Genomic DNA, 11,241 nt, shown 5'->3' with positions numbered 1-11,241 from the left:
AATGAGACCCTTGAGCGAAAGTTGGATCACATCGCAGAACGGATCACCGCAGTTGTGGGGTCTCACCAACACCACGGAACAGAAGTTTGATACCATCGTGGGGAGGCTCGCGGCTATCCAACGGGAGATTGAGAGACCAGTGTCGGACTGTTAAAGAACAGCTTTGAAATTCTCCTGAGCTGCTCGCAGAGAAGAAAAATCAACGACATCAACATATGGACACCACGGCGCCAGCTGCGGGTCCAAGGCTGGTGCTGAACAAAAACAATTCCCTGATAACGACTGTGTGATGACTATCCTTCCCATTCTGTGTAAGGCCACCCGGGTTGGCTTGCAGACTGTTTACTTAGCCTGATAGGGCGAAGGACACTGTCCCCGCTGAACTCTGGACACGCACACACATACATTTACACTGAAAAGCAAACACTTATCCCCCTCCCTTTCCAAACGCCTTCGATCCTTTTTTCCTGTGGGGGAAGATGGCGGGTCTGTGTGCCGCGCTGGAATGGTAGCGCTGTGCAGGATGACTGCTGTGTTTTCCTTCGCACTACTCCTCACCGCCTACCCAACCCCGTGGCTTGTCACGTGCTCCAATGTTGTACTGTGGACATTTATGTGCTCTCTGTGCAGAGGAGTTTTTTAGTTTCCTGTTCTCATGCTGTCCTCCCATAGGTGCCCAGCATGAGCAGAGGTCTCTTTTTTTCCTCTTGTACTTTCCCCATTGTTGTGTACTTTTTCAGTGTAACTGTACTAATAACTGTACAACAAAATACACAATACACAGTATAGAACTATATAAGAATGTATGAAGAAATATAAATAAATATATATATATATATATATATATATATATATATATACATATATATACAAAATAACAGCAGCTGTACAAGTATTAGCTGGAAATGAGGAGTATAATGTCCAGTGTTGTGCAATCCACATTATGTCTTGTGCAGTGCAAATATGCTTAAAGTGATTTAAGTGATGAAGTGAAAACAATGTCCAGAATGTCCAGTGTGTGTGTAAGAACTATATGTGTGGGTCAGTACTGTGTGGTGGTGTGATTGTGATTGAGAGACCGTATCGCCTGCGGGAAGAAGCTCCTCCTCAGTCTCTGTGTTGGTCTTCAGGGAGCGGAATCGCTTTCCTGACCTCAACAGAGAGAACAGATGGCTGAGGTCCTTCACGATCTTCCTGGCCTTGGCTGTGGTGTCATATCAATGTATGCTCTCGGTGTTTTCTGATATCAAACTGTGGTATGAGTACCACTGTTGGTAATCTTTGTAGTGATAGTCAAAAGATCTATCTTATAAAGTCCTTTTTTAAAATTTAGACTTGGTTTAAATCTGGCATAGAACCAGTTGAATATTTGTATATAATCCCTGCAGCTGTCAGACTCAATAGCAGGGGTCACCAGCCTTTCTTAAAATTGAGAACTAGATTAAAATTGTCAACAGTTTGATTCGTCTTTAGTTTTATAGTAACAATTCTATCTTGATATGGTATGTCTTATTACAGGTTAATTTTTCAAAAAAGGCCTTCCACTTTTAGCGAAATGGGCTAAAATCACCCCTGATTATCTCTTTAATAAAGTTCATGCGTTTATACAAAGGATACGCTGATTATTGAACAAAACCCCAACGATCGGATGTTAATCTGATTTATTTGCTCTCTGTCTTCCATAAACAGTGATTTTAAATCTAAACTACGAATCCTTTAGGCCAAGTCCATAACATGCAACTGTTTCAATTAGATTGATTGTCATTTTAACTGACTTTTTATTTTATTTGAATTTTATTGAATTTTATTTTTATTTTATTTGTATTCTTTCACTTATTGTTGCATGTGTGTTGTTGCTGCCTGTGTTTGAGTAATTTCTGTAACTGTGAGACATCTGCTGCTGCCTATCTTGGCCAGGTCTCCCTTGAAAAAGAGGTTTTTAATTTCAATGGGATCTTCCTGGTTAAAATAAAGGTTAATAAATAAATAAATAAATAAAACATGTTTTTAATGTTAGTTATAATTCAGAATTGGCGACTGAAACATGTAGGACATATGGGCAGACATCTCCAAAATCATCGAAGCACTTATGCAAAGAGGCTCTCTCTTGACAAACCAGCCAGATATGTGAAGATTAAACGAGTGAGAGGAGCCAAAAACACACATTTACAATCCATTTCACTTTTAAAAGTCTGTCACAAAGTACATCCACCCTGTTTGTGAGCCTGCATTACACTCCCAATGCTGTGGAACCTGAACAATAACCAGAACAAAGTCTGAAATAAAAAACTGCCAAACAGCTGCACCACTGAGTCACACTTTGTTTTCTGAGTTTCAGAAAAGGTTTCATTTCTGACCTGCAATATAACTCTGCGCTCTGATGTCACACTCACACATTTATAAGAGGAAGTTGAATGAAGCTCCGCCCCCCACATTACTCAAATGCAACAGACCAGGAAACAGGCTGTTTTTCTTCCCCCGTAAAGAGAGACGCACAGACGATCAGACTGAGCTCAGACCAAACTAGCAGCTTCCTCTGAGTGAGTCCAGCTACAGGAGAGAAAAGTGGAAAACTCCAACACTGCTGCTTCAAGCTGCTGACGCTCCACACACTGAATGTGAGTTTGAGCAAAAACACGACTCAAAGGAAGTTTCAGTGAAGGTGGTAGAGGAGGGAGGGGAGCCAGGACTGACTGTACTGCCTGTCTGCTGTTTTCAGCTTCACTCACAGACTCAATGGCTTCCAGATCAGAGGAGGATCTCTGCTGTCCGGTCTGTCAGCAGGTCTTCAGAGATCCTGTTCTTCTGTCATGTAGCCACAGCTTCTGTGAACACTGTCTGAAGAGACGGTGGAGAGAGAGACCAACACACGAGTGTCCAGTTTGTAAGGAAATATCAGTGGATGATCCACCTTCAAACCTGGCTTTAAAGAACCTGTGTGAGTCGTTCTTACAGGAGAGAGATCAGAGAGCTTCAGAGGCTCTCTGCAGTCTGCACTCTGAGAAACTCAAACTCTTCTGTCTGGACCATCAGCAGCCAGTGTGTGTCATCTGCAGAGACTCAGAAAAACACACCAATCACAGATTCAGACCCATCGATGAAGCTGCACAACAACACAAGAAGGAACTTCAGGAAACTCTGGAGCCCTTAAAGAAGAAGTTAAAGGTTTGCAAACGAGTTCAAGTGAAGTTTGATCAAACAGCAGAACACATTAAGGTCCAGGCCCGACACACAGAGAGGCAGATTAAGGAGCAGTTTAAGAAGCTTCACCAGTTTCTAGCAGAGGAAGAGGAGGCCAGGCTGGCTGCACTGAGGGAGGAAGAGGAGCAGAAGAGTGGGATGATGAAGGAGAAGATGGAGGCTCTGAGCAGAGAGATAGCAGCTCTTTCAGACACAGTCAGAGCCACAGAGGAGGAGCTGAGAGCTGAAGACGTCTCATTCCTGCACAACTACAAGGCTGCAGTGGAAAGAGTCCAGCGCTGCCCCCTGCTGGATGATCCACAGCTGCCCTCAGGAGCTCTGATAGACCAGGCCAAACACCTGGGCAACCTGACCTTCAACATCTGGAACAACATGAAGGACATGGTCTCCTACACTCCTCTCATTCTGGACCCAAACACTGCTCATCCACAACTCATCCTGTCTGAAGATCTGACCAGTGTGAGACGAGGAGGAGAGAAGCAGCAGCTTCCTGATAATCCAGAGAGATTTGATAATTACATCTCTGTCCTGGGCTCTGAGGGCTTTAACTCAGGGACTCACAGCTGGGATGTTGAAGTTCGAGACAATTTATTTTGGGACCTGGGCATGTTAGCAGAGTCTGTGCAGAGGAGGGGAGACATAGAGCCTGGATTATGGTCAATATGGTTCTATCAAGGTAAATACTCAGCATGCTCACCATCAGCAGAATCTGCTCTCTCAGTCCAGAAGAAGCTCCAGAGGATCAGAGTGAATCTGGACTGGAACAGAGGAAAGCTGTCGTTCTCTGATCCTGATACTAACACACACATACACACCTTCACACACACTTTCACTCACAGGATGTTTCCATACATTAACACTGGTGGTAAAGTGAAGGTGTGTCCGTTGAAGGTGTCAGTGTCAGTGCAGCAGATGAGTTGAGGATGATGATGTTTCTAATGTTGTTTCCTGTCAGTGAGTTGAAGCTGTTAAACTGCAGCTGTCCTCCTGCTGCCTCGTTGTTCCAAAGCTCTTTGTTTCTCTTTTAGTTTCACTGTTTCTTTCTGTTTCTGCTGTCCACCTTTTCACATGGAAAATCATTTCACTGTTTCTCACTGAATGACTCCCCAAACTAGATTTGAAATTCTATCAAGTTTCTAATCATTACAAGTGATTCATGTTTCTATTTGATGTGTAAATGGAGATGATTTAGTTTGCTGGGATATGGACTGACATGTGTTGAATGGGAGGAGCAGTTTGTTGTTGTCTTCTTGTCTGTTTATGACAACAATAAATATGTTGTTGAAACAATGATTCATGTTTAACTCCATATATGAAATGTTTCTGATCTTTGAATTCTGTTTGATTAAAGACTTTCTTCATGACACAAATGAGATTTCAGTGTATTAATAGAACTAAATAAGCTCAGAGTTGAAAGGCTGGAGTATTATGTACGTGCTTCACTGTCAGGATCTTCAGGGGGATTCAAAGGGAAACATCAAACTGCTGTAATGAGATAAACTAGTTGGGCTGAACACACTTATCTGTAGTTTGTCTCCATCCAGGATCATCAGAATATAATGAACATGTGTGAAGAGCCACAAAATGCTGCTGCCCTCTCAGCATGATGAGCTCCAGCCTTTGTTAGCAGGACAACAGGAAACATGAGACAACTTTCAGAGACAGTAACCAACTGTGGCCACAAGATGGCAGCAGCTGATCTGAGATCCTTTATTGGACAGAAGGACTCTGCTCTGTGACGTCATCAGAGAGACGGCCTTCACTCTGATAGATCTGACGTCATGTCTCCACTGCGATGATGAAAGCTGATAAACACATTGTTATTGATCCATGAAATCACCTCTGTCCTCTCAAGTGTAGCTGTTTACAGAGCTGAAGAAGTCCTTCATCATCAAAACAGACAAACATGTATTTCCTGTATTAAGTGACGTCATCCTCACTCTGACCTCTTACATACATTCTGTTCAGTTTTCCTGCTGTAAGAAATAAACTGTGTGAAAATAGAAATGCAGGGAAACATCCATTAATCACAGCTGAGCCGTTTGTTTCTGACTCACATTCAATGAGGCTTCAGGTGTAAATACCTCAGAAGTGTTTGTGAGTTCAGTAGAAGCAGACCCAGTCGACCATCATGGCCTCCACAGCACTACACAATGCAACAGAAAGGCCTTCATCATCTGCTGAACCACCTCTGAACCACGACGCTCTCCCTGCATCTAAAAGCTGTTAGTCAGGATGAGATGCTGCTGTGATCGCTCACAATTTACCTGTGAGACCTTTGTAAATATTGTCTTTGTTTCTGGAGGAAACACCTTTAGTCTGTTTGTATTTGGAGTGCAGATCTGGGCGTCCATCACAGTATATACATGTGTATATAAGCACCACTGAACAACACAGGAAATCTTTCCTGCCTGTGGCCATCTCCCTGTACAACGCATCCACTTAACACACTGGTTACTGCTACAACTACACGCTTCTTTTCCAGCTATTTATTAATGAGTGACTTATGTATATATGTGTATATATTGTACTATTCTTAGTTAGCGTATTGTCTGTCTTGTCTTAATGTTGGTTTATGTTGGTTTATAATGGAGCACTGTAACAAAAAAATAATTTCCCCCAGGGATCAATAAAGTATTCTGATTCTGATTCTCATATATACACTCAACAAAAATATAAACGCAACACCTTTGTTACTGCTCCCATTCCCCATGGGATGGACGTAGAGACCTAAAATTCATTCCAGATACACAATATAACCATCCCTCCCAAACAGTGGTCACAAATCAGTCCAAATGTGTGGTAGTGGGCACATCTGCCATATTGAGATAATCCATCCCACCTCACAGGTGTGCCACATCAGGATGCTGATCTGACATCATGAGTAGTGCACAGGTGTACCTCAGACTGCCCACAACAAAAGGCCACCCTTTAGAGAGTGGTAAGTGGGACCCTTGTGTTCATCATAACGTGGCATATAGTAGGGTGGACCTTGACAACTGTTTCCCTCTTTTGTTGCAGGTTTGCACTATACTGCTGCTGTCTTGTCACATGCTGTTTTGTTTGTTATGTGATGCTTTTATAACGAACAGTACTTTGGGGTGTAATTGTTTTATGTAAATCTTTTATTTATGTGTGTAACGTTTTATGCTCTGTTTTATTGTTTTAGTGGAGGTGCGGCCGCTTGCTGAGGGGCTAGGCACGTGAGGTGGAATCCCCTTCCCGATGCATGCGAGTGTATGCACCGGGCATAGGTAGATTGCACCATTTAGAGTTTAGTGTGAGTGACAGTGAGGTCTGCAGTGAAGTTGCACAGGTGAGTAATTGGTGGCACCCTTGGGCACTCCTCCCTGTAGGTTGCCTCCTCAAGTGGCCGGCCTCCACTATTTTGTTTAGTTATTCTTTTAACATGTTGTGATTGTTTTTAGGGTAGCATCGTGGTAGGGAGTCTGGTCGTTTTGTTAATAAAGTGTTTTAATTATCTATTTTGCCGTCTCAACCCTGCTACCTTAGGTGCCTTTTTGATTTTACAATTCTATGTTTTTAGTAGTAGTTCTTAATAAACTTTGTAAAATTCATCTGTCTCACCTCTGCCGTTAATAACGAGTCTGTGGGCTTTGGTAGCCAGTGTGATACTTTGGCTAGAGAAATCTTTCCTGGGGTGTAACTCCCTCCCCCAGGTGGCGTTGTCAACATCTTAGTTACCGTCCCCGGTTATTCCTCATCGCGACACCACATTATGCTGTGGTGTTTGAATGGTTCTACGTGCTGAGAAGCAAAACAAATCCTGTTTGTCCCGTTTTCTAGAATGTAGTCCGTAAATCCGAGGTGTTTTGAACGCAGCAACTGTCAGTACTTACAGCTGGAGGAAAGCGGGGTGTTTCCCCGCATATACAAAACACAAGGAACAGGAGCCACAGTGAGGCGTGTGTGGGAGCTCTGCTTCATCCAGGGTTACCGGACTTTGTGGCTGCTGTGGTTTTTAAAGGAGGATGAAGATGCTGCTGTTTCTCCTCCTGAGCGGTAAGAAACTCTGAGCTCAGTTAAACTGTTTAATCTGCACTCAGTCACATCACAGCGCCATAAATTCACTCAGTGTCGGAAAACAGCGACCTCATGATGTTGACTTTACCTGTGAGAGTGTGAACGATGTCTGAGAGGGTCAGGACTAACGGACTGCGGGCTTTCAGGTGAAAGCTTGAGAGTTTCTACCATGGGGGAGGCTAACTATGTGCCAAAGTAGCTCAATGTGCCAGAGTGCAGGGCTGATAAGCGTTAAGTCACATCAGAATATTAACAACTTTTGGAGAAAATGACATCAGGTCATTCTCAGATTATTACCGCCCACAGTTTAACCCTCTGGATTTGTTCAAAATCAATATCTGTTCGGCTTGTTTTTGGCCACAAACAGATTAGGTCTGTGACCGTTGTGATCCAAGATGGGGCCGATAAGAACGATCACGTTCTCATTGTGGGAGATTTTAAAATCCATGTCTGCTGTCCTGACAAACCTCTGGTGAAGGAGTTTTTAAGCCTTATTGACTTTTAATCTGGTCCAGTCCGTATCTGGTCCCACACACGAATACAGACACACACTAAACCTGGTCTTGTCACACAGTCTGCCTGTGTGTAACGTGGAAATGTCTGACACTGCCTTTCCTGACCATATAATTGTATTATTTGATGCTGTGTTTTAACACACTACCGTTCAAACTACTGTTCGCCGCTGTCAGATCAGTAACTCTTCCACTGCCGCCCAGTTTTCCTCTGCTTTTAGCCTGTCTGACCCTGCTGATCTCACTCCCTTGGACACAGAGGACCTCAGCTCCTGGTTTGAATCTTCTTGCCTAGCTATCCTGAACTCTGAGGCACCATTAAAAACCAGTGTTAAGTACCAACACTTCACCGAGTTCTTTTGATTCCTCAGAGGCATCTGATGGAAGACAAAACACGGCTCAGTAGACCATTTAACTCTTTATTTCTCTTTCACATGACTTCCTGAAGGGAGATGCGTCCTGCATGACACGTTGCTGCAGATCTCAAAATAGTGGTGTGCCCCTGACAGTTTTATTACAGGGCGTCCCACTCTAGTCTAAACAACAGTGTCCCAGTAACTTTCCACTAGAGATGGTCCCTCTTATCTACTTTTTCCCAGGCAAGCGTGAGTGAGAGTCTGCAGCTTTCTACTCCCCAAGGACACATGGTCTCATGCCTTTATTTTTCAGGGCTGTATCCACTTAATACTACACTATATAACTTTATAACACCTATTAATAAAAAGCATAGCATTATTGAGGCACTGCAAATTAGCTAATCTCAACACCAGGCAGCCCAAGGCTAAAACCGAGCCTTGGTTTAACCTCCTAGAACCTGACATGTGGACATCACACTTTGGGTTGTCTAGACCAAAATAATAAATTTTGCTCTAAAGGGCCTGATATCCACTCACGAGGACATTTTACCGCCACTGTTCTATTGAAATTTAAAACGAATGTCCTCACATGTGGATATCAGGCCCCTGTAGAGCAAAATCAGGTAAAAAGATAATTCTTTGTTTTTACATTCATCAAGTCCCAATCAGCCCGAATAGCAAAGAGAAATTAAAAATGCATGACATGGAAGAGTTCGGGTCTTAGGAGGTTAATGACACCACTCGGGCTGTGAGGAGTAGTGTTGTAGAGCTGAACGCAGATGGAAGAGGGACAAACTGCAGGTGTCTCTTCAAATCTTAAAGGACTGCTGACGTATCAGGATATGGTCAAAGAGGCTAAAATAAAAAAACCTATCTAAGATCATTTCCTCCAACAGTAATAATCACGTGTGTTATTTAACTCCATTGACTTCGTTTTAAAGTGACTGTTTGGAGGCCTCTCATAAACTGTCTAATGATTTTATGTGTTTTTTCATTGAGGTTACAGCTACTCTCTCATTTCTTCCCCTGAGTCTGACCCCTCTGTCTATTTCCAATTGATGGATTTTTTTTTTTTTTTTAAATGAGAACAGTATCTTGGAGGTCTTCCAATCAGGTTTGAAAAACCTCTATAGCACTGAGTCAACACTCTTAAGGGTTTTTCATGATATCCTCCTTTCCTGTGATTCTGGTAATCATGTTGTTCTTGTCCTCCTTGACCTAACAGCTGCTTTTGACATTGTAGACCACAACATTTTACTGTCTCATTTACAACATCTTGCAGGCATTCGTGGTACTGCTTTGAATTGGTTTAGGTCTTAGAACTTTTAGTGTTAACTTTTTAGGGCATGAGTCCTTTTCTGACGCCCTTCAGTTTAGGACCTGCAGGACTCAATATTAGGGCCACTGCTTTTTTCATTATATTTACTAGAGATGGACCGATCCAATATTACGTATCGGTCCGATACTGACCTAAATTATTGGTACTGATTGGTACTGATACTGACGTAAATTACTGGATCGGGTATTGGAGAGAAATAAAAAAATTAATCCGATCCATTAAATATCAAAAAAGCACACACAAAACTTGTGACACGCTGTAACTCGGCTCATAACCGTAGCACGTCGGAGCAGTGTGCTCACGTGATAGAGCGGCTGTGGCGTGGAGACCTGTCGGTGGTCTGGTTCAGTATTTGGAGCCTCACTACCAACCCGGCATTTCATCTCCGAGAAAGTTATCCCAGAGAGAAGTAAAGCAAGTGTGTAAGTTCATCTCTGAATGTTTGTAAAGCATTCCTGCGTTAAGCTTAACAACCGATATATGGAGCGACTGCCTCTTCTCTCTCCCTCCCTCTCCTGCTGCTATTTCAATCATGAAACTGATCAATGATCAGCTGATTGGCTTTTCCGTCGCGAGTCCGTCTCTCTTGTTTGTTTATCGCCCACTTCGCGCCACAAAGAGGAAACCAGCAGCTGAACAACAGCAGCACGTTTAAGCGTGATAATCTGTGGTTAGGATTTATTTAATATTACTTTCTACACTAGGATCTTTTTCTACGTAGCTGACGGCTGGTAACTGTGCAGGGGCGGATCTAGCAAAGTTTAGCCAGGGGGGCCGATAGGGCATGAACAGGGAAAGGAGGGCACAAAGACATTTCTTTCTTATTCTCATTTAAAATATCAAGCTTTTAATAAAAAATTATCTGAATCTTACAACCAAAGTTTTAATCTGATGTAAAATGTAGAGATGGACCGATCCGATATTACGTATCGGTATCGGTCCGATACTGACCTAAATTACTGGATCGGATATCGGAGAAAAATAAAAAATGTAATCTGATCCATTAAATATCACGAAAGCACCTCACAAAACTTGCAACACGCCGTAACTCACCTCAGAACGTTAGCACGTCGGAGCAGTATGCATCACGTGATAGAGCGGCTGTGGCATGCGGGACCTGTCGGTGGTCTGGATAGCATTTGGAGCTTCGCTAGCAACCCGGCATTTCATCTCCAACAAAGTTATCCCCGAGAGAAGTAAAGCAAGTGTGTAAGTCCATCTCTGAATGTTTGTAAAGCATTCCTGCGTTAAGCTTAACAAACGATATATGGAGCGACTGCCTCTTCTTGCTGCTACTTCAATCATGAAACTGCTTAACGATCAGCTGATCGGCTTTTCTGTCGCGAGTCCGTGTCTCTTGTTTGCTTTTGGCCCACTTTGCACCAGAAAGAGGAAACCAGCGGCTGAACAACAGCAGCACGTGATTGTGTTTGGTCCTAGTGGACCTTGTGATCCCTCCACTATTGATTTGGGACCCCTGGCAGAGTATTTTAAAGCTGTTGTTACTAACTTGGGTTTTAAGATGGTCAGTGATTTTAAATTAACTCAAATTAGAACTACTGTCAAGTCCAGTTTTTATCATTTAAGGCTGTTGGCAAAGGTAAGACCTATGTTACTCCATGCTTTTATTTCGTCTCATTTAGATTACTGTAATGCTCTGTATTGTGGAGTTAGTCAGTCTCTTCTCTCTCGTCTGCAGCTGGTCCAAAATGCTGTTGCACGACTCTTAACCAGAACTCGTAAAAGAGAGCACATAACTCCCATCCTCGCTTCAGTCCATTGGCGGCCT

At 43.0% G+C, this 11,241-nt stretch overlaps 1 protein-coding gene across 1 annotated transcript; it reads left to right on the top strand.

The window, feature by feature from the left end:
• Positions 1 to 2,733: 2,733 nt before the first annotated feature.
• LOC146672464 (nuclear factor 7, ovary-like) lies at positions 2,734 to 4,445 on the top strand. The gene has a single exon (XM_085402223.1). The coding sequence runs from the start codon at positions 2,737 to 2,739 to the stop codon at positions 4,120 to 4,122; it is 1,386 nt and encodes a 461-aa protein (XP_085258349.1). The 5' UTR covers positions 2,734 to 2,736; the 3' UTR covers positions 4,123 to 4,445.
• Positions 4,446 to 11,241: the final 6,796 nt, after the last annotated feature.

This window comes from Rhamphochromis longiceps, linkage group LG3, assembly GCF_057381845.1.
Source record: "Rhamphochromis longiceps isolate RC_006_pf linkage group LG3, R_longiceps_female_GT1.1, whole genome shotgun sequence".
NCBI classification, from domain to species: domain Eukaryota; kingdom Metazoa; phylum Chordata; class Actinopteri; order Cichliformes; family Cichlidae; genus Rhamphochromis; species Rhamphochromis longiceps.
This window is presented reverse-complemented; position numbering and strand designations above follow the sequence as displayed.